At 38.4% G+C, this 27340-nt stretch overlaps 2 protein-coding genes across 2 annotated transcripts in view; both read left to right on the plus strand.

The window, feature by feature from the left end:
* Positions 1-1643: 1643 nt before the first annotated feature.
* On the plus strand, positions 1644-19743 carry LOC140934252 (uncharacterized). Its single transcript, XM_073383912.1, has 5 exons — positions 1644-1763; positions 11630-11911; positions 13823-14126; positions 14861-14994; positions 19451-19743. Exons 2-5 carry the CDS (start codon positions 11642-11644, stop codon positions 19646-19648), a joined length of 906 nt encoding a protein of 301 aa, XP_073240013.1. The 5' UTR covers positions 1644-1763; positions 11630-11641; the 3' UTR covers positions 19649-19743.
* A 4511-nt stretch (positions 19744-24254) lies between these two features.
* Positions 24255-27340, plus strand: part of LOC140932601 (uncharacterized) — a 23991-nt gene continuing 20905 nt past the window's right edge. The window contains exon 1 of the mRNA XM_073382114.1: positions 24255-24287. The gene's annotated coding sequence lies outside the window, so the exon portion shown is untranslated. The remainder of the gene's footprint in view (positions 24288-27340) is intronic.

The raw sequence follows: 27340 nt of genomic DNA on the forward strand, positions 1-27340 counted from the left end.
TCGTCCAAGTAGCCAAGGGCCTTGGTTCCTTGCAAGAGCAGAAACGTACCTCTGAAGAAACTGGTATGCTCTTTCACCATATATTTCTCGACAAAACGGTGATCATTATTACATCCAAACACGGCACAACGATCTTTTTTCCCATTGTAATCTCGTTCTAGCAAAATTTTAAGAAAAATTGCCCCGAAAAGCGCGCGTAAATACTGAGCGAGTATTTTTTTTTTTTTTACTATAGGATCGTGCTCATGCCCCTTGGGCATCCCATAATACTCCTTAAATCTAATTAATTCAATATGGCCGCCGTATCGTTAGAAAGGTCTATTGTGGTTCGTTATTAGGCAAGTTCGGGATTCATCATGCATTGACGGCAATTTAGTATCAGATTATAAACCAAGACAAAATCAGTTCTTAATTGAAAGGCAGTAGTCTGTAGATCCAATCATGACGGCTTAAAAAGAATAATTAAAAAAATATGATTCGATGCGTTTGCTGGACATCATCAACAGGTTTCAGAAAGAAAGAGAGCAGTCTTTTAAATAATAAGAACTGCAAAATGGATGAGGAGGAGCTAGGACTGGAATTCCTTTTCGGGGAGGATTAGAACTTCAAAACATTCTTTTCTATTTCTCCAGCCAAACCGTTTACGGCATTCGTTATAGTAATTATTGAACAAAATCAGAATGAAAGAAATGTCGTGAATGAGATTGGAGGACAACATACGTGTCATCTTACCCGCATGTTAATATGTTAACAGTACGCTCGGATGTCAGCATTTAAGGGCCCCATTGGCAGCCCCCATCGGCCAATTTATGAGCTTACTGTAACCCACTCAGCCCGTGATGATATGAATTAAGTATGCGGATGGGTAGCCCCCCATCACAAGGAAAACTTCTCCCTCTTTCCAAACAGTAGTGTGAATTCCCTTTCGATTTAACAATTATTGCACTTGAACTTCTATCTGCGGCAAGCTTAAGAAGACAAACCTATACATTTTAACAGCCAAAAGTTAGTAGTTTTGGCAAATGGTCCTAGTTTCATGAACAAAAAACAAAACAACTAAACAATCGACAACAACAAAAGAAAAAATAATGAAAAACAAAATCCGAAAAACACGTCTAATACTGACTGAGTCGGGTCCTTTGAGATTTCGAATTCGACTAATCTACCGGAAGTCCGACGAATCGTGACGAAAGGTGACGCGTGATGGACTGATCTGGGTGTACGACCCCTCACTCCTTAAGACTAGCACTAGCTGAATTTAGTACTGACTTAGGTGGTGACAAATAATGAGCAGGTAACTGTATCGCCTAATGCATGGTTTTTTGGCACTATTACTGATTTTTTTTTTTAACTTAGCGGAATGAACCACTTAAGAAAAACAGTTCATACTATATGTTACTTTTTTTATCCCATAACTCAGTCTGCGGAATTCAGATTACGGGGAATAAAATTCGCGAAAAGCTTTACAAAATGTTAGTGTTTTTCTATATATATTTCCTTCTCTGAGCGAGTGAACACGTTTTTAAACGCCTCAACTCAATACCTGGCGTTCATTTACATTTGTTAACTCACTTAAGACTCACTTCCGCTTTTGACTGAAAAAGTATTAATAGGTACAAAAACTTAAATTTAACTCAGTTTAAGCATGCTACACATTCCTGCACGCAAAAGGGAACTAAAAGGGTCGCAAGGTTTAAAGCAGACTTACGGAAGCTATCAAAAGACTCTGCTTAACTTGCTGGGGCGTATTCATCGCACGTACGGTAAGTAAAAGATTGTTATTTCCAACTTTGGTCGTCTAGGGTGTCAACGAACTAAGGCCTACTCTGGGACCTAAAGTCGCCTAAAGTTGCCCAAAGTCGCCTTCAGTCGCCTAAAATCGCCTTAAGTCGCCTAAAATCGCCTTAAGTCGCCTAAAGTCACCTTTAGTTTCCTTAAGTCACTAAATCATTCAAATCTTAACGAGGTTCAAATGGTCTTGTAGTTATTACTTTTTTAGTTTTCTATTTCCAGAATGCATGATTTCTCATAAAGTGTGTAATAACCCATGTTCAATAATATTAGCCACAGACCCACCCCAACCCCCCAAAAAAACTCCCACGGTGACTTAAGAGCCATTAATTTCCTCTCCAGCCCTCTAATTTATACATTTAATTACCTTACACAATTTACTACACTTAATAATTAGTCGTAAGCAATACAAGAATAATCATTCCTGTATTGTTTATGCAAAAATGACAACATATAGTACACAACTTTATCCAGTCACTTGTACAGGTATTTTATTAATTTCATCCGAGAGGTTTGTCTCATATTTCTGAGTAAAAATATTGTTTAAGAAGGCATTCAAAGGTTCAAGTTCTAACTAAATTACATTAAACAGTGTGCAAAGAGAGTAGACAGAGTAGTGTCCAGGCAATAGCCCTGGGGTACTGGATTTTATGATTGGGCTAGTGAACTACGTTTTTAACTTGCCTGGCTGGCAAGTAAAGTTTTTTAGGGAATTCAGATTACAGAAGAACTGTAATCAGTCCCATTCATAAAAAAAATTGGGGTTAGTTAAAACATGGCTTTCAGGCTAGTGTATGCTAGGCAAGCTGTAAAGCTGACTTTCTTTGCACCATGAACAAAATATAGTTAAAACTCTTTTCTACTGCTTTGTGAGAGTCCAACATTGAAAGACATTTCAAGTAACTAAGATCAATACAGGCAGGTTGAAGGGAGAAAAAAAAAAAACAATTATTGCCGCCACAACATTAATCTAAATTTTCTGGTAGTTAATACAAGTCTAAAGGTCAATCGAAAAAAGTGTCCATGTAAATTACCGACCCAGATTTTAAGAGCAACTAATGATAAGTTTTTTCTCCAGCACACAACCTCTGATCTGTATTTACCGTCGAATTATATCCATCTATCATTGACAGAAACACAATCACTCTTATAAACTTGAACACTTAGCTTAGCTTGTGCAGTCGTCTCTTTAGGTCTTCCCTTCCAGACAGAAATTCAAGCTTTGTACATCGAAGGTGCGTAATACTGCTCTTTGTTTATGTTGTCGTGATTGCTCCCTGCCAAACGATTTGATATAATCGACCATTATTGATGAAGAACGTTGAAAAGCCAAATAATACTGTTCTTTCCTCCACGTTATGGCCGCCCAGAAACAGTTCGGGAGTATGCCAGTTTTGGAAGAAGCGATGACGTCATGATTCCATTGTTCTGCTAAAAATACGCAAAAATGGGAAAAAATAATCGCCAAAAACAAGGGAGCTTTTTTCAAAGCCTGTTCCAGGTCCACTCGTTCAATATCCGGGACTTCCGAGCTAGCAGTGCTGATGAAGAAGCCTTTTCCTTGCTTTTTGAATGTCAAGAGCAGTTTCGTGCCACATAACGGTAGTTAAAATCGACATTTATTAAACAGTGTTCGAAGACGTCGCCGCCATATTGACGGGCATCGAATGCAAGTACATATCTTTATGTTTAGTTTTCAGTATCTTGCCGAATTTTTACGAAATCAAGACTAATTTTCCTCAAAACTACAACGTGTAAGGTGTGTTCAAGCAAAGTTTCATCGATGGTAACAACCTAGTAAAAATGGTAACCACACATTGAAAATTGCCAACGGACAGGAAGGGTTACTATATTGATGGTTATGCCGTAGTCTGCCCATGGATTTTTAGTTATAAGCGATCAAGTCTGTTTTTGGTTGTGTTCACCGGCAATGTATGCGACTCTGATCTAGAAATCACTTTACTGATCCAGATCATGTGTGTGAAATGAGTTTTAAATCAGTGTGAGTAGGTTCTTATATTGATTTCTTATATTTTGATCAGGATGTTCGTCCAGAATGTAGACAAACGTCTGGACATATTACAAACATTTTGTCGCGTTTGTGCCAAAAACTGAAAAAGCTGGGAAAAGGAACGAGGAAGACAAATGTTAAATATCTTCAGAACGACATATTTGTGCTCTGAGGGCAAAATGTTGCTTTAGATTCGCCTCATGTTACTCTGTAATAAAAAATTTAATGTCCAAATTCAACCCTACCTCAGTAAAATCAAACATGTGTTTTTGTTTCTTTGTAGTGTGGTCACAGGCTTACCTACCACCCCAAAAGCCCCTCCTGCCTCTCAAAAATGGGTAAGAGGGAAACAGGTTGGAGGGGGGGCTTATATACCTTGTGAATGGAAGCTCAAACTCAATGACCATTCAACCATAGAAGAGACTGTGGCCCTTATTCAAGGGGCTTTAAGGGAGGTAGATGAGGAAGGAGTCATGGAAGTGGAGGCTTGTGAAGATTTTCTCCACATAATGTTCAATCCCTTGCGTCAAATATTGTTTATACTTTACAAATGCCAAATACATAATATGTTCAGTCCCTGTGCTGTGCAAAGGTCAATCTGAAACAGGAAAAATGCCACACTCTCCCCCATCAATACCTTTGCATGAGCAATAAGCCCACATTTTATGTCATAATATTGACAGTATTGAATATGTTTGTATTTGAATAAATCCTAAATTATTGAGATTCTCTCGATGAAAAAGCATCTATATTAATGTATCGTCTTCAACAAATCATCCTCCCTAATAGATAATACATGAGAGACATCTCACAAGATAACTATTGAAAACCTATGTCAGCTGCAATGCCTTCATTATATCAATTAAGCTTTGGTTTTTGGTTTTCATGTCCAAGAAGTTGTTAAAAAAACAAGATTTTGAGATATAAGACTGTGTATAATATGCGAGCCAGCGAGCCATGGCAGCGAGTCATGCAGGTCAGATACCACTCATTGAAAATAATACATAAAAATCAAAAACAGTAATACCAAAAGAATTAACTGAGAGCTAACCATGGAAAATAAGTGTTTAACCCTAAACAGCACTTAATCATAACCCTAACCCCAACCTAAACACTAATCAGTGAAAAGAATGCTTAACCATAATCTGTAAAATTTGCAGTTTTTACTTGTTTTTACTTTAGTTTTGCTGATGGTCTGCGTGACTTGCATAGCTCCCTTGCTCGTAGTTTATGTCAGGACCAGAAATAAAATGTTTATTTACAAAAAACAAAATATAACAATAAAATTAATAACTTTTATAATTGTATCTTTACTCTGATGTGTGAGCTTTGTTTTCTTGAAAGTGCTGTTCAACAGAACCATGGAGAACTATGTAAAAGAACTTTGGAAAACTTATGTTGTGTCCATGCCAAGTGCAGCAATCATTATTAGTTTGGGCCAAACCTTGTCTAATAGAATTGTTTGAGGGTCCCCACAGAGAAGACTTGGAGAAAAGTGCTCCTCAAAGTTACAATGCCTTTGGTTTGAAGGCAACCCCAGAGTTAAAAACTATAATTTAGTATTATTCAGATATACATCAAATCCCATATAAGAGGATATTTTATAACAACCCATAACCCTGTTGATATCTTCTGACCTCTGGTCAAATCCGGTGAACTACAAGACTATAGTATCCCATTTTAATCAATACATCCAAGAACAACAGGCATTCTTAGTTTTCCAATATGTATATTAAATTCTAAAGAGTCTCTTGCATTTGTTAAGCTTGAACAAATAATCAGTGAACTTCAGACAGTGGAATAATTGAAAGCAGTAGGTTTTTTGAAGCGGGACAAAGAAAAAATGATCAGGGATGATAAGCAAGATTTTCACTTTGTGGGTTTTCAAGAAGAAAACAGGGACACAATACCCTCAGAAATCCCTTGTAAACCTGTTGTATACCTGGACATACACCAACAGAACATCATATTCGAAAAAAACAGATATCTTACTCACAAATGACTCGCTTGCACCAAAATAATAACCTGAATTACAGCCGTCTTCTCCGGCCAGTCGCTCACTCCCCGAGAGGGAAACAGAAGCAACGGGAAAAATTACAGTAAAACTTACTCTTTGCAAACATAAGGAAATAAATTATAGAACAACTCACTTTTTTAGTTGTTTCCAAAGCATTCTTTTTTCTTATAATAGAAAAAATTAATGAAAGAAATAGGCACAAACTAGTTAGCGTGCTTACCGATTTTCGATGTACTGATTACATAAGCAGTGAGTACGAAGTGCCCACAAAGCGCGCAATAAGCGAAGAACTATAGCGCAAGAATGGTTACTCCTTGTCCTCAAGGTACTTCCTAATTCATAGTAAGGAGAAGACAAATAAAAGACTCGATGAAACAAGAATAAACGAGAATTTCTGTCAATACTCTTTCCTCTCCCTTGTCCGCCATTTTGTATGTTTTGAAAATGGCCATCGCCATGGTGATCATGTTATGGTTGGTGACGTAACCATTGTTTTCGCTTCTTCCAAAACTGGCATCAGGGCGGATAAAGGTTGGGCGGTGAAACGAGCGCTCCGCTCTTCATTTAATGTGTGATGCGGAGTAGGACTGGCACGAGCGCTCTTTCCGCGCTTCCGGTGAGCTTCAAGGCCGGCGAAATTTTCCTTCTTGCAAACCGGAAATCCTATTTTCTTTCTGTAATTTCAGGCTACAGTGTTAAATAGATAAATTTGTTTCATAACAATATCAATAAACAGTTTCATATGTTTGTGTCTGTACGTCTATAAGTCAAACTTGTTGGTCGTATAATGCCAAAATTTGAGTTTAATTTGAAAGCGTTGAATACCTCCTCCTTCCACTAAATATCACCTAATCGTCTTTCGCCGTTTCGTTTGCAAAAGCTTAACACTTCTTAACCTCAATTTTTACATATGTTAAAGGAGGATAAATTTTACATAACATAACAAAAAATTAGATTGATATATATTGATATAGTGGCGTTGTACTTCTTCAAACTTTGCTTCTCGGGTGCAACGCGCCATGGCGATTCGCGCAATGCGTTGGAAATCCGGCAACCGCATGTAAACAAAATTTATTTAGGTTAGTTGTAAGGTTTTTTCTCCGTTTTTCTCTCTAAAACAAAACAGGGTAAACAGAAAAAACTGAGGGGAAACTAATTTTGAAGTTTCGAAGAAACGGAAAGACGTCTGAGATGTTTTTTTCAAAATTAAAAAGAAGGATGCTGGTGATTTAAATTAGCATAATTTCACCTTGCACGAGCTGCACGCATTTATAAAATACACGTCATCTAGTTATGAAACACGATCTGCTGTCTTTTAAAAGTTTTGCCATGGATGACATGGATGAGATTTTCCTTCGTGTTTTAGACAGTACTTAGTTGTTTTTGTTTTGGAATAACATCGACATTGGCGAGTAGCAGAACGAAAATATAATTCAGTAGTAGAGTCATGGAAGTAATAAGAGAAACCCTTTGCAAGAGATGTTTGTCTACTCCAACTAAACCTCCCGTAAAAAAATAGCAACATTTGCCTCTCGGAGACAGCGTACCAGCACAAAGGAACGAGGAAAAAGTGCAAGAAAACAATTCAAGCCGCCATAATTCGGTGATAGCGGCATTGTTTAATGTACAAACCACATCATATCGCAAGCCCTGACCGAAGTCGAAAACAAGCGTCACTTCTAAGCAGAGGCCCAGTCCACTGCATCACACCTTTTTGCTCGGACACGCTCGTTTCACCGCCCAACCTTTATCCGCCCTGACTGGCATACTCCCGAACTGAGAAAGCAGTGTGTTTTGATCACGTGACTAACTGGTCTGGAGGCGGGGAGAGGGCGGGACCGAGAAACCATGGAAATTAGCTTGCGACTGCAGTGGAACTCTGGGAGAAGCAAAATGGCGGATAGAATGTTGTACCTCGCGTTTTCGTTTAAAGATCTCGTTTTAAATGGAAATTTCTGACATAATAATGGAAACGTTTACACCTGGTACTGCCACCGGTTTAAACATGACGCATAATGCTTCCTTTTGTGCTAAGAGCGTAAACGCTGCCGCGTGGAACAGACCGAGCGAGGTTGGTTGAAGCTAAGCTTAGTTGTTTCTGCTGGTGCATAAATGCTCTCATGAAATCATCCCGACTGGAAAGTTTCCAGAGAGACCATGGATAAGAGAGTACGGTTCACTAGCGAAGCAAGTATTTGGAAGTGTTTTGTTTGACTGAGACAGGAAAGGAGCAATATATATACGGCGAGAACTACAAACTTTTTGTTTTGAATTCAATTGGAAAAACATCCTCTTAGCCAAACGTGTGGGGACAAACATTGGCAGAGCAACTGCCAAGACATACAATGGGGATCGTCATTTCCATAATGTGCGATATCGATAAGTGATTTTAGATGTTTTAAATTAATTACTTAAATGTTTGTTGTCAAATTATGAAAAAAAAGACATTTCAATATAAAGTTTTTGCTGCAAACCAGCTCACAGTATTTTACAGAGATGTATTGAAATACTCTACTTTTAGGGTTTTATTTTTTGGAAAAAGAAATGCAGGAACCATTGATTTTTTGTCCCTTATATTATGAAATAATGCATTTAAAGACCAAGAGAAAATTTACCCTTTTGGTTGCTTCTAACTCAGATTTTGTCTCTGCTAATGTAATACTAAACCAACACCCTTGATATTAGCCTGTGCCACAGATAGAACTAAACTCTGGGTTAAGTCCATCTCCAAAACAGTGGCAAAATCCTAGTTCTGGGCCCCCTGTGTGTGTATCAGGATTAGAGAACATGCCAGGACTGGACTGTTAAAAATGCCATTGTCCATTTGCCAATCATGTTGAAGGGGAACTCAAAATGCTGGTAATTCATTTAGTGCATCAGGACCCAGAACAAGGATATTAGAGCTGCTTTGCAAATGTTACTAACCACGGTTAGAATACACCTGCAACACAAGCTACCTTGATATTTAATGTTCAAAATATTAGGTAGCTGAGATTGTTGAAAATTTGGAAGACTAATGTAGATGTCTTCAAGACTGAATTAACTTATGCTACAACATTGTGTCCCTAGAGAGGTAGTGTTATCAGATTTTGATTTTGTATATGTTGTAGTTCATTTTTATTTCAGTTAATTTTTATTTTTCCATCGTTACTGGGTATGGTTATGTATGCTAATGAATTTAAAACAAAGGAAAACCAAAAATTAACTGAAATTAAAAATTAACTGCAACATATTCACTAACATGTAACTCACCTAAATGTCACCTTTTTCTCCTTAAGTCACCTAAAGTCGCCTTAAATCCCCTTAAGTCGCGCAATATTTTGGCCAAATTTTCCTAAAGTCGCCTTAAATCGCCTCAAGTCGCCTAAAATTACGGCGACTTAAGGTCCCAGAGTAGGCCTGAACTAAACCATTAGTGTTAGTGTGAACTTGGTAATGTGGATGACAAGGATTAAATGTAAGATTAGAAATTATGGGCTGGAACTTGTAAAATGGTTGCTGAGAGATACTACACGTTCCAGTCTATAATTTCTTCTCATTTATATCAACGGAATGTGAAATGAACTTTTTCAATTCTCAGGGTTAATCAATTCAGTTAATATCAGCATTTGTAGTTCTGTGTTTCTGAAAATCAGTGGTCAGTTCGTCGGCTCACAGTCCTTCTCACCAAAGCAATAGCAAACTCTTTTCATCTAGTTGATTTAAAAATCTTCTTCTTGTACTGAACCACAACCCAGCATGATTTTAAGCCAGCTTCAAACATTCTTGACGGCGGCCAATTCACGTCGCCAAGTCGGTTTATAATAAAACCAAATTTGAATACAGTTGAGAACCGTTGTCACAGCGTTTTGGGCATCCCCGCGTTTTGGGCATCCCCATTCCCATATCCCTAGCGTTTTGGGCATCCCCGGTGGGGGATGCCTAAAACGCTGATCGCTTCGACTTTGCCTAAATTATTTCAGACTGGGGAAAAGTCGGGATTGTTAATCACGAATTTACGGCTAAATAGTGTAGATGCATGTTAGAATTATATCGTCTGACACTTTTCGCAGGGTTAAGTGCGCAGAAAAAAAAAACCCATAGGCAGTAAACGTTGGCTCAAAACATGACGAAACTGAAATTTACAACCGCATAACTGTAAGCATCGCTTCGATATACAACACTTCATTGTTTGCAAAGCTTTCAATTTTATTTAATAGAACTGTTTACAAGTAAGCAATGCCGCAATCGCCGGCAGCTGATTCCAAACAGCCAAAAACAAGAATACTAAACAAAGGAATCAAAAGGCAAACATAAATAAAACTGCGTTTTGCGGTGTTGAATTCCTAGTATTCATGACATTTGAGGCCTGTACAACTTAACCCCGCAGCGCTACTTGATACAGGAAAGGCTGTCACACAATTACAGAGGCCTGAAATCATCAGAAATAACGGTAGGTGGGGTGACAATTCCCCCCCAAAAAAACCTGCAGTGCAAGGGAAAGGCATGTCTAGGATAAAATCCTGCAAGCAGTGATAGTCAGGTCTTATCGCGGCCGGCGTGTCCAGAAAAAGGAGCAGAGTGGCACTCTTCGAAGACCCTCGCTTTATCTTCCTCGGCGATAACAAGTCGTCGAAGCGCTGTGCCATCCTTCTCCTTGGCCACGTAGAACAAGGACTCTAATTTTGAGTCATACTCGAACTTTTTGGCGAATTTTTGAAGAGTCGTTTTGTCTTGCTTTGTGAAGCCTTCCGGGTAAACCTTATTTTTAAGATACTGGAAAAGATTTCTATATTTAGCGGAATCCATCTCTAAAAAGTTTTCGATTTTCCCGCGAAATCCAAAATTGTTTTGGAGGGGATGACCAAAACACTAGGGATTTGGGCATCCCGGGAGGGTACCGGGGGATGCCCAAAACGCTGCAGTAATATGAGAAGGGGATGCCCAAAACGCTAGGGATATGGGAATGGGGATGCCCAAAACGCGGGGATGCCCAAAACGCTGTGACACCGTCACACAATACCAGCCCCTTTCCCCCAAAATAACGACTAATCTATGAATTCACAGCGAAAAACACAGGAATACATCAAAGGCAAGCCTCCTTTATTTATTTTCTTGAAAAAGGAAAATAAAATGATACACACGTACATGTATTTAGCGTTTGGAGACCTCAGTATTTTGTTTCTCAAAGTCTCCGCGGTCACCTGTAACGCGACACTGACTCTCTTGTACATTCCACACTCACTTGGGATGCCTGTGGTGTTACCGACATATAGACTGCCCTGTACAGTTCTGGAGACGCAGGACAGATTAAAAAAAAAAAACAAAAAAAAGAAAAGAGAGGAAAAAAAATAGGGTGGTTTTTAAAGAGACGCGTGATACTATCGACCTCTATGGATAAGATAATACATCTACATGATATTATTATACATCAGACTCACTATGAAAAATCTGATTGGTCGAGGGCATTCAATTAATTCACAATAGCTTGTGAACTTGACATATTAAATGCAATATCTGCTGCAGATATTGCATTTATCATGTCAAGTTCAACGTCTGCGTGGTTACCAAGCCCCTTGGAGTGTTCTCCTCAGAAACAGAATGGCTGAATGTCTTCTTTTGCCTATTGTTTAAAAAATGTATACTAAAACAATTATTGAATTCGGTTTGCGCATGATATCATGGATTATCAAAACCTCGTGTCTGTATTATCTGCCTCAGCCTTCGGCTTCGGCAGATAACACAGACCTCGGTTTTGATAATTCATGATATCATGCTCAACCTCATCCAATAATTGTTTAATAAACATACTGATACCAATAACTTCTCAGGAATTTACTCACATGGATAAGAAGTCAAAGATGTTAAAGGTTCACCTGACTCACGAAGAAAACAAGCGCATCATCTCTTTCCAGAAAGGAGGGGAGGTCAAGGAATTTCGCCATCTTTTTCTACAAGTATTTTCAGATGTGTTATTAGACCAAGTTGCTCCCGCAAATGTTAAGTTGCAGCGATATGATGACAGCTTCCAGGAATACGTTGATCTTAGTAACGAGGAGAGGCTTGAGGAAGACCTTAAACTTCTTGCATTGGTATCAAACCAGGAAAGACAGGTAAAAATTGATTCCCCGTTTGGGAGCGGGGACTTCCGAATGTAAAGGGCTTGATTCTCGTCGGTAAATTGGAACTAAGCCCCCGACCCCCCTTGAGCGGCGTCCAGATTGGTTTTTGGGAGAGCTTTATTCGTCTAATTCTGAAATGTCATTCTAAAACAGATGGTTAAATAGGAGCTATAGCACTTTCAATGGCGATAACGTAGTTGTTTTCGAACTGTTTTTCTCTTCTGTTTCTTTCTTCTTTTTCTCTTTTTCTTACTTCACATTTTGCAGCTTTTCATGCACAGTCCCAAACGAGACCAAAACCTGCAATCAATATACTTTTTAGCTTGAACGTTTTGTTTTCCTATTTCAGAACACGTGATGGCTCCCCGGGGAACTTTTTCTTTCGTAGGTCGTCTTATGCACGTGCACTTACGTGGATATGTATGCATAATTAAGGAAAAAAATTCACTGGAGAATATCACGGAAAACAAACCATGTAAGTTTAGAAGGTCCATCTGCACCCCCAAACTAGAACAAGAGCATCCGCGCCTCTTTTCATGGGAGTCCCCACTCCAAAAGAGGAAGAATAATCACGTAATTGTTCAAAAGCCCATTTAAACGGACTTATTACATGCGAGCAGTCACGCACTTCTTTTCCTCAAAGTTACCGGTGTAAGCTCGCGAGCCGCGAAAAAGAAGGGCGTTAGCCCTCTGAAGTTGCTGTTGGCCGATGTTGCATTCTCTTTCAGAAAAAACTCAACTTCCTGCCTGGATATTTGAAGCCGAAGCAAATTCTGGCCGAATCAATTTTTAAAACTGTTAAACCCACATGAGGAGCAATTGCTTTGTTTATCAAAATATTTATTTTAATTGCACACGCCCGAATCCAACTTGTCCATCGACTACGAGAACAAAATGAACATTGAATAAAAAAATTGAACTTATTCAAACCTGATCAAACGATCCAAAAAGGCATTAAAATGATTCCAACATGTTGCATCTGTTTAATAGGGCTTACAAACTGGAACTGAGACCTGAATAGCTACCCCCGGCCTTTTAAGTTAAATTAGCAAAAATGTTGCTAAAACCTAATCTGTTCCCAGTCAACTTACATCCCCCCATCCTCTACCGAGGATTTTTTCTCTGAAGCTTTAAGGGAATTATTGCTTTATGGTGCGTGGATCTAAGCAGAGTATAGTTTGGGGGGATATCAAAGCACGTCAATCATGCCCAGAAGTAGACTTTTTCTATTCTTGAGCCGATTGCTTTTGTCCAAATCCTCTAGCAGATCGTCTTTATGAGAGTAAAGACACTTCGCAAGACAAATTTGGTACCGTCAAGGTATATTAAACGAGGAAAGGTCTCAGTTCCCGTTGATGCTCGTGGCTCAAAAACGCCTTTGCTTAAGCTCCCTAATTCAAAGGGGGGCGGGGGAGGGGGGTACTTCTGGGATTTCTTGGTGTGGTTATGCCGCCCGGTTCTTCAAATCTCGGCCTCTAAGAAACTATGTCAGTAGATCAGAACGTCGACAAAGAAGGTTTCTTAAAATCCACTTCGAATTCACAATTCACATATTTCGTCTTTCTTTCTAATTTTCATTAGGAATTAAAACGATGAAAACGCTCATACACTCCCGTAGTTTCCTCGACAACCATATCCGATTCCAGACCAAAATGGGCCGAAGTCTATACCCGTTTTCAGACCAAAACGGGACAAAAGCCTTACCCTTTAGGGCGGCACATACCTATATATGGCTTATATAAGGGAGTACCCCACCGGGCTTTCGACACCATCGACCAGTCATATCTAAAGGCTAACCACCTAAGCGATCTCAAAAATCATTTCCCTGACAGCTTTCGTGTTCCCATTCTCTTTGTGGTTTATGATGTGTGAAATAATCATACCAACTAATGTCCTTGTTAGAAAGGAAAACCACAGGCACATAAAGAAGCGATGACCTCAGACCATCCTCATCCTTCCCCGAAGCCATCTACTCACTGGGTTTTTCCTTGGATTCCTGTACATCATGCGAGTGCAATCTGTTTCCCGGCAATGCATCTGTTTCCTGCTAAAGGCGACCCATACTGTCGACCTCACGAAGTTAAAGCAAACACCAATTATCGTATGTGGAGCCTTGCTAGCAGGGAAATTGACAGCCTGGTGCAGCGTGATTCAACTAATAATTCCGTGAATTGTAAAGGAGCCTTCAGCGATACAACAGGCAACAGTAGGTGTTCTTTGTGCTTTCCTTTTCTAGTCCTTTCCTGTTTGTTTGCATTTTTTGTTTCATACGATTCTAAATCATTCTATTCAATTTTAAAAATAGATTGACAGAATTATTTCTTTGAGGTGGATTTTCACTGTCCGCAATTTGTAGGTGCCACGCACGTAAATTTTACGCGCTTAAATAAAATAGACGCAATGTATGAAGTGTCGGTAAATTGATGAGTGTCAAAAGATAGACAGGAAGAATTATGAAAAAACTGGGACAATAGAGTTGTATATGGTAACCAGATTTTTTCAGAGATTTTAGTGAACGCTTTTTAGCTCCTTGCTAGATGAAAGCAAGATTTTATTCACATTTGCCCAGGTATTTGCTTTTTTCTGTGGCCACCTGGTTTCATGTTTTTGAGCTATTTTTAAACCCCTTTATTTGATTATTTGCCAGCAGCACGAGTTTTCATCAAGAAAGTATCCTGGCTTGGAGCTGCTCTTAATTATTACTTTTTCTAAATTTAAGACAAAGATGAAAGAGCCTGGGCCCTGATTACGTCAACCTAAGTCAAGGAAATGTCATTTTATGTTACCCTTACACAAGGCTTGTCATCTTTTTATCAACATCGTTCTAGTCAGGAGTTTGCAAATCGGGTTGGTTAGAGAGATCCTTCTCATTTTAAAAAACTCTATTCTCTCTCTTTTTGTTTAATCCACTGAATTCCAATTTAATCTCTTTTTAATCAGCTGAGGTAACTACAAGTGACTACAGTCGGGGCTTTCAGTATATCAGTCTACTCTTCAAGGACTTGAATAGTAACAAACAGTACGTCATAACGGCCCACACCGACAAAAGCGGCAATATAAACATAGAGGCTGTGGTAAGGTTATTTGTGATTAATTAAACTCTTTCATTGGGTAGCGTGTTGGGTACTACAAATTTCCGGCATGTAACGCCTCCATGGAAGCATTTTCGACTTTCACGTTAATTTTCCACAATTGCAATTTTTCCTTACAAGATCTTGCACAAGCATTGTTTTCAATTTCTGTTTGAGAAATTAAAAACCCAAATTGGGGATCACAAATTACATGATGATGGAAGTTAATGTTGCAGATTGGCAACGACTGCTGATCCGATTTTCAAGCCAGGTCAAGCGCACCTCCCAAGATGCCATTAATGAATTTATTATTCGAAAGTTGAATCCATTGGTAGTTGTACATTTCAGATTCATCTTTCGGCGCCCTTTCGAACTGCGTGATGGTAGTCTTGAAAACGCATTCATTTGTTTGCTAAAGTGGCCTCCACAACATAGAAATTGCAATTCAAATCTGGTGCGTTTCGGTATGAATTTTTGACTGCACAAGCGGTGTATCCGCGATTTCCTGTGAAAACGTCCCCGATACATTAACATCCGATTTACCATTCAGATATTCTGAGAAAAAGTTACGTTTTTGCTGTCAAAGGATTTTGGCATTATTTTCGGCGTTCGAGGTTATGTCAAGTACACAGTTTTATGGCTGCACTTCGGCCACTGACCTATCTACGCTCTGTAGAGACAAATCTCACACTTATCTGCCCCTCCCATAAATCGTTTGTTTGTAGTCTCCCAGATTCTGGGAGACACGTGACCAGTCCCAGAAAATCTGGGAAGGAGGCTGCAATTTGCTTAGACCTGTGGTAAAATTCATCTTTTGAAATTAGAGGTGGTCCACAGGGGTAGTCCATGGACCGAGTCCACGAAGGGGTCCATGGACTAGGTCCAGAGTGGTGTTTTGTATACGTCCCTGCATTCTTGCATGCGTTATGAGCAGTGAATTCACACGCGAGGCAGTTTCGAAATTTCTACTGGCTCAGTTTAGGGCTTTCCACAAGTTGCTCGGCAACTTTTTAGCAACCTCTCGTATTTTGAGCAACTTTTTGCATTCTAAGGAATATCTTTAGTTTCCTAGCAATTCTGAGATATCGGAACATCCTATAGTGCTTAAATTTTTCTTTCTTTCATAGTTCACAATGTTTTAGTAGACAAAGGTCAGCCGTTTTTAAAAGAAAATTCAAAATGGTGAACGACGCCTGTCTCAGGTGAAGAAGGTCGTTCAACAATTTTATTGGCTCATACTAGAATCTTAAGAAGATTAATGTTGATATATTGAAAGGGGCCCAGGCCGTGGGCTCCTGATATTGATACGTAGTCTTTACTCATAAATGTTTTGGTTTTAATTTAGGACAAAGTTGTTTAGCATCGCCCCTAAAATTGTACAAAAATGCTAAGAAATTCTTTATTCTGTTTTACAATTTGCATATTTTTCGAAGAGGGTAACAAAAAGTTTTTTTTTCACTTTTGAGCAACTTTCGTCACAAAAAGCAAATTTTGACTCTTTTTGAGCAACTTTTAAGCACCTTTTTGAGAAATCATTAATTAAACAGATTAGAGGTCCGGGAGGAGTAACCGACCAATATATATATATATATATATATATATATATAAGGAGTAGACCTAATTCACGATACCATTTATTACTCTCATTTAAAATATTCCGCCCTTTCTGATTAGCTCCAATCTCCCGGCTTATTCTTCATAACGAACTGGCGCTTACCATGATTATTTGGAAGATCATGTGAGCAATATAACATCGTTTTCAGGCGCGGCAGCCTAGCTGTGTTTATCCTGAGTGAAGTAAAAAAAATGGCGTTCACGGATATCTGAAGACGAAATAGGTGAATTTCTAACTTACTCAAAGGAAGAAATGCAAGAATACGCAATATCGCTCGAAGGATGTTATCTACTTCTGAGGATTATCCGCAAGTAAAAGCATGTTTAGTAACATGTTTTTACTTACAGATACTCCTCAAAAGTAGATAAAATAGTATATCCTGAACCAGTGCCGCGAAATAGGACAAAGTTTTAGAGAAAGTTTACCAGAAGGTAAGCTTGTTAAGAACTTAGAAGTATTTTGAATGAATAATAAAACAGTTATTTAAGTTGGCTTCCGTATAATGTGACGAATTATGTAGAACTCGTTAAGGGCACCCAACGAGAAGATAGTTCAAAACCACTTCAAACATGGCATTGTTGAACGTATTTTAGTATTTAAACGGTAGATATAGGCATATTTTTATCCCCTAAAAATGTTTCATCTGTTCGGATTTCCTAGCTAAAAGTCTAGTGATCCGAAAATTATATGGATGAAAACTTACCTTTTCGAAAATTTCAGCCAGAAAAAGGGCTCTCGAAAAACTAGGTGACCTATTCAGGGTAAATGGGCAATTATTCCATTTTTGAGATGTTCGAAAATATCTAGAGAGGCAGGCAAGCAAGAAATTTTACAACAAATGTTGCGAAAATTCTAAATCTCAAATCGTCTTCCGAACAGATATTTTCCAAAAATTGACGTTGGGTGCCTCTGACTCTTTGAATAATATCGTTTTCGATCCACACAATTCTCCACATCAGTTCTACTCAGCCTCATTCAATACTTGCTAATTATTATTCATTCAAAATATTTCAGTTTCCGCTTTGGCTTTCCGATTGGCTAAAATCCCACGTATAATTCATCAAAACCAGCTACTGTTGACCAAATTTGGAAGAATTTTACAAAATGTGTGATGATGACGTCAATGGTGCAGCAAAATTAAGTTTGAGTTGTTTTGATTGTGAATACAAAATGCCGGAATATTTCACTCGTTTCACGAGAAAGAAATAGGCGAACTATTGGCTCAAAACTGCAAGAACAGCAAGAAGACAATTCGACCGACGACATCTTCTATTTGGAGAATATTTGCAGAACTGAACAACCCTGTATCTCCTAAACTTGCCGATAAACATGCACTATTGAAGATGAACTTAACATCGATGGAGGTAAGCAAGTTTTAGCTTGTTTTCAAACTAGGAATTATTTTGAATGAATAATAAAACAATTATTGAATTCGTCTTTCGTATCATCTGAAGAATTATGGAGATCTCGGAGGGTGTTATCCGCGAAGGCCCCAACACGCTCGCAAATATTCTTCAGCCTCATTCAATAATTAACAATTATTTTTTAAAATTGAGGTGAATAGTGGCTAAATATTCCTAAAGCTACTATTCACAGAGATTGAAAAGAATAATTGTTTTAGTATATACACACGAAGTGATCTCAACAAAATCAGACAGGAAACCATTCAAAAGTACGAATTGCCATTTTTGAAAATTCTGCAAAGATCTATTTTTAAAATTACGGGTGATTTGATCTGTCAATCAAATTGTACTTTTTAGTGGTTTCCTCTCTGATTTTGTTGAGATCACTTCGTGTGTATATACTAAAACAATTATTCTTTTCCATCTCGGTGAATAGTGGCTTTGGGAATATTTACCTCGCCGCTTTCGCGGCTCGGCAAATATTTAGCCACTATTCACCTTGATTTCAAAGAATAATTGTTAAATATACTAACGCTTCAGTCTAAAAATATTAAAATGGATCCACTAACTAAATTCCTTCGCCTTATCATTCAAAGTACATAACTTTCTTAATAAAGTAATTAAGTAACATGATAAAGTTGTATACTTTGAATGATAAGGCGAGGGAATTTAGTTAGTGTGTCCATTTTAATATTTTTAGACTGAAGCGTTAGTATATAAGTCATTCTTTCCCCCCTCCCAGCTTCCCCACCCCCCAAAACCAAAAAAAAAAGATACCCGCGAAACAGAGAGTCAAGGGGCGGCGGATATTTAGCAATTATTGAATGAGGCTGACTATCATCTGAAGAATAATGGAGATCTCCGAGGTTGTTGGGGCCTTGGCGGATAACACCCTCCGAGATGTCCATGATTCTTCAGATGATACGAAAGACGAATTTTATTATTCATTCAAAATAATTCCTAGTTTGAAAACAAGCTAAAACTTGCTTACCTCCATCGATGTTAAGTTCATCTTCGATAGTGCATGTTTATCGCCAGGTTTAGGAGATACAGGGTTGTTCAGTTCTGCAAATATTCTCCAAATAGCAGTCGTCATCCGTCGAATTATCTTCTTGCTGCTCTTGCTGTTTTGAGCCAATAGTTCGCCTATTTCTTCCTCATGAAACGAGTGAAAAGTTCCGCCATTTTGTATTCACTATCAAAACAAATCAAATTTAATTTTGCTGCACCATTGACCTCATCAGTTTTATTTACTGTGTAGTCCCAAAGCAAGTAATGACCACCACAAGAACAACTGCACCCCTAGCCTCCCCCACACATAAAAACAACTGGGTAATCAAAGTACAACTTCCGGGACATTTTCGTAATCCTATGATGGAAAGCGAAGCTATGTGTATACATATGTCATTTTATAATATTTTAATATTTGTGTATATTATAGCAAACTCCATCTGGCTCAACATATCCTGACGAAGCACAATTTGAACCTCTCTACTATTGGAGTTATACTATTTTCAGGAACAGGTTCTACAACCAAAAGTACTTGAGTTCTGACAGCACTGGCAAGATGACATTGGTGGACATGGCCGAACTAGATTATCCAAATCCGCAAGCTCTGTTCATTCTGAACAAAGTTTAAACGTCACTGAAAAAGTATTGTAGGATAGAACTGCTCAAAATTGCTTTTTTGCACCAGAAAAATAGCTCAGAAGTAAATAAATTGTTAGTTGCTGCTTCCAGACTGTTGATCAAAAAAAGGTTTCAGCGAGCGAATTACGGTTTTAAACGTAAAATGCATCAAAGTGGACGTATAGTTTGATTATCAGGTAACCACTAGCTACAAAAGGCATGAGAAATATCACTAGAAGCACCTTGGCCCAATAACGAATATCGCGAATGTTACGAAAAAGTTTTACCCCGCAGACAGTCCCTGACTTAAGAGCGCGATTTCTTTTAAATTTACAACAGGCCATTGGGATGGAGGCAGGACAACACTGGAAGCCAAAAAGAAAAAACAAACAAACAAGCAACAAAGAAACAAAGACATAAATGAAGCCAGTTTTATTATATTCTCGACTGCATTATTGTTTAAGCATTTGAGTCATAGAAGCCCTGGAGACACAATCGCAGTTCAATCCGGAAAGAACGCACTCAGACAATTAACGAAGTTTTAGCAAAAATGGGTTTCTTATTTACAAATTAGCAATCACACCTTAAGTGAGAATAAATAGTCAGCCCAAAGGAAACCCAGAGCGTTTGTAATTCGGTAGTAAATGTAAGGTTTATGTATGAATAGGAATGCTAAATAAACGTTTAAGTATCGTATTTGTTGTGTCTTGTACTTTTGTTCAAATTCCTTCCCAGGGTCCTTTTTCATCCTGTCTTTCGATGTAGAAAGAGAAAGGGCCCTGGGGATCAGAAACCAGAAGACACAGCATAGTCCGCCTACTCAACTGAAACACTCAGTAAAACAAGGCTGGGTTAAAATTGAAACCACTTTTTCACTTGGTTAGACTTTCACTTGGTGATGTCGGTTCTAAGATAGGGTATAAGTAGGCATAGGGGTTAGGTAAGGGACCCTGCACACTCACTTAAGTCAAACTGAAACTCCGATTATTTGGAGACGAACAAAAATTAGCATTGATACAGTTAACTCTCTCTAAGATGGACGCCTTTCGGACCTGCACTAAGTGTCCACCTTAGAGAGATATCCATCTTATTGAGAGTCAAATAGAGGGAGTAAAGAAAGGCAGGGACCAACTCTAGGTGTCTGTTTTACAGAGATGTCGATCTTATTGAGAATCAAATAGAGGGGGTAAAGAAAGGCAGGGACCAACTCTAGGTGTCCGTTTTACAGAGGTTTCCGTCTTGTAAAGGTGTCTGTTGAGGGACAGTCGACTGTGTAAGTCAAACTGAAACTCCAATTACTTGCAGATCTAGACAAACAAAAACGATGGACACCTTTCGGACCGGCACTAAGTGTCCGTCTTAGGGAAGCGTCTGACTTATTTCAAACTTACTTCAAGTATCTCGCTCTAAATTGAATCCTCTAGGGTTCGTTTATGTAGAGCATAAAGACTTTGAATAAATACTTGAGCAAAACTGCCAACAAAAGCGGACAGAAAAGCGTGAATTGATGCAACAATTCTCTCTCAGCTCAAAGTTTATTAATCATAGAAATTGTTGACGCTCTGCTAGATATGCCTTAAGACAGTAAATTGTCTTGGAAGTTTTATTTGTACAAGGACACAAGGGAAGTTTTTCAAGTTTACAGAAAAAGAGAGAGAATAATACTAAGAAAATAACCGTTGTCTAATCTCTTCAAGTTTTTTAAAAAATCTTTGCTTTTGTCGTTTTGTAGAGAACAGCAAAGAATACCAAAATGGAAATACGCTTTTAGACGCCTTGTTTTCTATTACATTTTACTGTTTTTGTGCTATCCTATTACATTGTACATAATCGGAATTATTAAGCCGAGCGCGCAGCGCCAGAGACAAATGTCTCCTCCGGATGCGTGCCTGACTAAATAACTCCTTCATTCAGGATATTTTGGTTCCCGCTTAAGAGGCTCAGTAGTTAATTTCACATCTAGCCTGCAGATTATTCCCATAAAAGGTTATAAACTAGATGTTTCTATTTTGGGTGGATTCGCTTTTGTACGCGTGCACTCATGCTGTGAGGTTGGCAATCAAACTTGGGTTATCATGCTTGAGGTTCACTTGCAGTTGTGGCTGTTTGCGTTTGCGAGCGCTGTCTCTCAGAGATCAAGCTAACGAATAATGACTTTTACCATAGCAATTCTAATAGGACTGACAGGGTTTCGTGCCTGTGCAAATGTTTGCTGGAAAACGTTTTCCAATACCGGCCCCCTCCTTACCCAACTGTCAATCCAACACTAAAGATTTATTCCACTGAATTTTAACGCCCAGATTCAAAGCACTACTAATCCCGACCGTTTTTGGATTTATGTAAATGGAAAAGAATCCGTTTTTACCTCTAAGTAAATCCTGATTCTGATTTTCCTGAAGAAATTAAGGCGGTAAAATTCAGTAGTAACAAAACACAAACACTTTTGCTATGACAGTTCTTTTTTATTATTGTTGGAAATAAATCTTTAAGTTTGTTCATGTCTCATGGCAGAGCCCGGAGACATATTAAGCCGAACTATATTCAGATGTTCAACGTCGACAAGATAAAGATCTATATCTTGTTTAAAGAAGCGAATATAGCAATAGTAATACGTTTAATTTCGACTACTGAGAATAGCAGCTAAAAATAAAAGTTTTGTAACAGGTTGTAATCATGAGGAGAAAACTGTATCTCACAATTCCCTTACTGTATAAGCCGGAAAAGCAACCTAGACTAAAAGATCAAAATGTTTACTCCCGCGTATTCTCTTAATGGTCTTTGCGAGCATTCGCGAGCATGCCGAGCACTGCGATTTTTTTGCGAGCACAAGCAGAGATAAAAAAATTTGCTTTGCGAGCAGCGAGCAGTTTAGAGAGTACAACTTGCGAGCAGTAAGCACTTCTTAGACTTGTTATATTTTCCGCTTGCAGCAATCCATATGGAAATCCTTTTCTTTAAAATAAAACAGAAAATATTTTAAAACGGGGTTTTAATTTAGAGCCCACCAAGTTCTTTGAAGCTAGTTTGAGTGACACCTTATCGAGATCCAACCAATTACAGTCGCGTTTGATGCCAAATGACGTCCCATTTTCGCTTCACTTCATCACGCACGTGTTCGTATGGATCAGAAGGTCACAAGAAGAACAACTATATATAACAACAATATATAACCATGCATATATATAGCTAGACTAGCTAATTTATTATTTATCGTTGTCATTTATCGCGTGCATTTCCACTGAACTTGATAGCCATATGTATAGGAATTAAGCATTATACGGAATTACATTGTGAGGATTTACAAAATTTCGAGCAATATTGATAAGAAAGCGAGCTTGCCAGCAACTGCAAAAATTTGCCGGGAGCACGAGCAAGCGAGCACTCGTTTAAATTTTGCGAGCAAATCGAGCAAAGATAAAATTTTTCGAGCAGTTAAAAATTTTAATGGACCATTCATCACCCCTTTAATACATTATCGTCAGTCCAAGCGTGCCTCTTGCCCCTTCACCTTTCTATCGCGCATATGGTAAGTTTTTGTTAGGAAAGATGCAAATATCGACCCCAACCATAGTTAATTGAGTGGAATGGTTATGAAACCCGTCAGACTCCTTTGTTATATGTTTTTGTGGACCTGAAAGTGCACAACGTTCAAAAGAATTCCTATCATTTTGATTGTATTGACCAATAAAAACGTTGCATTAATTTATTCCGTAACAATTTGCCAACAGAAAACAAAGGATTGTGCACTTTCAGGGTGCTTCCAACATAAACTGCAGCACTGTTGTTTTTATCATTGATGTTTGCCACTTTTCATAAACAGTCTCCTCTAATAACTATGCCCCAACATATTAATAATAAGACAGTCATGATATGGGCAGCCTTGGAATTGAATAAACCATCAAGCGTGCAGGACGAAACAATTGAATCAGTTTAAGTAGGACTTCATGCTATACATTTCGTATCCAAGGAAGTTAACGGGTTGTAAGGTTAGCGGTTTGCTTCAAAGCACACCTAGGAAAAAGTATATCTAGGAAAGCCACACAAAAAGACTGTCTTTGTTACTGGGGCGTTTTGGGTAAGTAAAAGACGGTCTTTTACACCATGGTTAGGACGATAACATGAACGTACATGTCAGTAATGGTGTCCCCAAATTAGTGAGGGATTCTTTTTTCCCTGGCTAGACGGCTTTGACACTTTAATAAAGTTTCTATCTATCTATTAATATTTACGGGTTATGAGTCCTGTGCTAAGCGTCAATCATCAACAACTCAGTGATAGGTAGCAGTAAACAACTCTATCACGGTCTGATCGACTGTGATTTACCTTAACAATTCTGAATTGACTCACAATATCATCAAGTGACAGCTTATGGGTCCGCCATTAGTCCCGAGATGGCTCATTGTCCCCTTCGCTCTCCTATCGTGCATAATTTGTAAGTTTTTGTCAGGAAAGATGCAAATGCTGCACATTCATACCGGCCCCACCATAATATTAAGTAGACAACTTGGAGATGGGCAGCCTTGTGATTGGATGAACCATGAAGCGTGATTAAATCAGGTTAAGCATAAATGCTATTTATTCTGTATTCAAGGAAGTAGGTGGGTTAGTAGTAAGACACAAAAAGACTGCTTGTTGCTGGGGCGTTTTGGGTAAGTAAAAGACGGTCCCCTTTATACCATAGTTAGGACGATAACATGTACGCAAATGTCATTAATTTTGGTTTTTACGATCCTATGCTAAGCGTCAATCATGAACAACTCAGGGATAAGTAGAAGTAAACAACTCTATCACGGTCTGTCTGTGATTTACCTTAACAATTTTGGAATTGACTCTGGTTTTTCGTATTTGCATGTTGTTGATGTACAGCTTTTTAAAGAAATTTGATGTTTCCTAGCTTTGTTAACCCGTGTTGGAAATATGTATAAGGTTTTTTTGGTACCTCGTGGTAGAGCCTTGAGAGATGATGGACAACATATACGTATTTATCATTGATATTGTTTGAAAGTACGATCTTGTGCAGGCGTCAGTCATGAATAGGTAGCTGCAAGCAACTCTATCACGGGCTGACTGCATGTGATTAACCTTGACAATTTTGAATTGACTCTGATTTTACCGTATAATTCGCGTTTTGTTAATGTGTAGCTTTCTTAGGAAATTTGATGTTTCCAAGCTCTGTTTATCCTACGGCCGTGCGTATTGCGCATTTGTTCGCTAAGAGTTTAGACTGGTTAAGTTTATTAAGTAAACTGGCATTTCTTAAAATCTAATGCTGATTTCCAAGCTACTAAGAAGAGCATCTGTGAACGTTGTTTCAAGCTTACTGTAAGTATTTCGCTCCGAATTTAATCCTTGATAGCTCGCTTGTGCAGAGTATAGGAAGACATTGAATAAGAATACTTGAGCAAAACCGCCGAGAAAAGACCGAAAAGCGTGAATTGATGCTACAATTCTCTCTCTCTCTTTGAGGTTATTATAATCATAAGAAATTGTTGCAACACTTTGTTTGATATGTAATAAGACAGTGAATTATCTTGGGAGTGTTATTTGCACAAGAGCACAAGGGAAGTCGGTTTTTCAAGTTTACAGAGAAAGAGAGAGAATAATACTTAGAAAATAACCGTTGTCTAATCTCTTCAAGTTTTCAAAAAAAATCTTTACTTTTGTCGTTTTGCAGAGAACAGCAAAGGAATACCAAAATGTAAAATACTCTTTTAGGCGCCTTGTTTTCTCTTAAATTTTATTGTTTTTGTGCTATCCTATTACATTGTACATAACCGGAATTATGAAGCCGAGCGTGAAGCGCCAGCGACAAATGTCTCCTCCGGATCCGCGCCTGACTTAATGACTCCTTTATTCAGGATATTTTGGTTCCAGCTTAAGAGGCTCAGTGGTTAATTTCACATCTGTGCCTTCAGATTACTCACATAAAAGGTTATAAATTATTAGACCTTTCTATTTTGGTTGGATTCGCTTTGGTAGATTTGTACCCATGCTGTGAGATCGGCAATCAAATTTGCGTTATCATGCTTAAGGCGTTTGTGAGCGCTGTTTCGCAGAGATAAGGCTAACGAATACTGACTTTTACCATTGATAGCAATTCTAATATGACTGCGGGGGTTTCGTGCCTGTTGAAATATTTGCTGCAGCAACGGTCCCCTCCCCAACCAACTGTCAACCCAACACTAAAGGTTTATTCCACTGAATTTTAAAAGCCCAGATTCAAAGCACTACTAATCAGTTTTTGGATCTATGTAAATGGAAAAGAATCCGTTTTTAGCTTCAAGTATCGGGATTCTGATTTTTCTAAAGAAACGCCGTGAAATTGAATGGTAAGGAAACAGGAACATTTTGGCTATGATAGTTCTTTTTTATGATTGTTGGAGATTTATCCTTAAGCTTTTTCGTGTCTCGTGGGAGAGCCCTGAGAGATATTTAGTCCAACTATATTCAGATGTTCAACGTCGACAAGATAAATATCTAAGATATCTTATTCAAAGACTGAGCGTATACTAGTATAGACTCACCTATTGCTGACCTACCTGCTTTGAAATGTTTGTCATGTTCTACAATTTTTGTCTCATCAGTTTGACAGAATGTTTAGCTTTTAAGGTCGATGAATGCCTTACTTTTTGATTGGTTGGATGGTTTTCTACACGTTAGGACGTGAACGGCTCGTAAACTTAACATCTAAGTGAAGCGCACTTACGGAAGCGACAAAAAGGCTTGCGTTGTTGCTGTGACGTTTTCACAGTTTCCACACCGTGGAGTAAGTATACAAGACGTTTATTTAACATTATGGTTCTCCATTGATGTCAAAACCTAGGACGCTAGCATTTAAGCACGCTTGTAATATTGGTTGGTAGAACTACCACTACCACAAAACATCGCGAAATGACCCAGTGATAGGTAAAAGTATAAGCAACTCTACCTCCGTCTGACTGCGAGTCACTTTGACTTTTGCATCGTCTTTGATTTTACGTTTTCGCGTGTTGCTTATGTATAACATTCTCAAGAACTTGGATACGCTCTTTTTAGCTGTAAGTACGTGAGCTGATCCTCCAGTACTGAGTTCGCTTATTATTGAAGAGTTAAGTTTCATCAGGAAAAAAGTATTTCCAAGTTACTAAGAAGAGTCTCTGTGGACATTTTTGTCACGTTACAGACCCTCTCTGATTATTTTTTCCGAAACATTTTTAATCTATGTCGCAATATCATGCTTCAGTGCTTACCTTGAGGGCTCATTTATATCTTTAAACAACAACGCCGAAAAAAAACGTCACTTGATAAAAACAATTCTTGTTCCCTAATTTTAATAGCATCTAGAAATTGTTGGCTAAATAAATGTATATTAATTAATTAAGTAAGACACTGAATTGTGTAGGGTGTTTTATTCGCAGACCAACGGCAGAGAACTAAATTTATAAACAAAGTAAATTTACATGTAAAATGCACTTGCAGACGCATTTTGTGTTGTCACTTAGTAATGATTGTTTTTGCGTTAGCTTAGATACGTAAAGGCCATATCTAGCCAAGCGCGAAGCGCCCAGAGAGACAAAATAATGTCTCCTTATTCACAGTTGATTAGGTAATTCCTTTATGTGAGCTATTTTTGTTCCTCGGCTGTCTAAATGTTGGATGCTTAATTTTACATTTTGAACCTGCAGATTACTCTTTCAAGAGGACCGTTTCTTTTCTGTTTTAT

The sequence above is a fragment of the Porites lutea genome, chromosome 4 (genome assembly GCF_958299795.1).
Source record: "Porites lutea chromosome 4, jaPorLute2.1, whole genome shotgun sequence".
NCBI classification, from domain to species: Eukaryota; Metazoa; Cnidaria; class Anthozoa; order Scleractinia; family Poritidae; genus Porites; species Porites lutea.

Excerpts from the sequence above, each read along its gene's own strand:
- LOC140934252 (XM_073383912.1), top strand. The coding sequence starts at position 11,642 with ATGGATAAGAAGTCAAAGATGTTAAAGGTTCACCTGACTCACGAAGAA. Across the intron at positions 11,912-13,822 it reads TATCAAACCAGGAAAGACAG|AAAGGAAAACCACAGGCACA; the intron begins GTAAAAATTGAT and ends TGTCCTTGTTAG. Across the intron at positions 14,995-19,450 it reads ATATAAACATAGAGGCTGTG|CAAACTCCATCTGGCTCAAC; the intron begins GTAAGGTTATTT and ends TGTATATTATAG.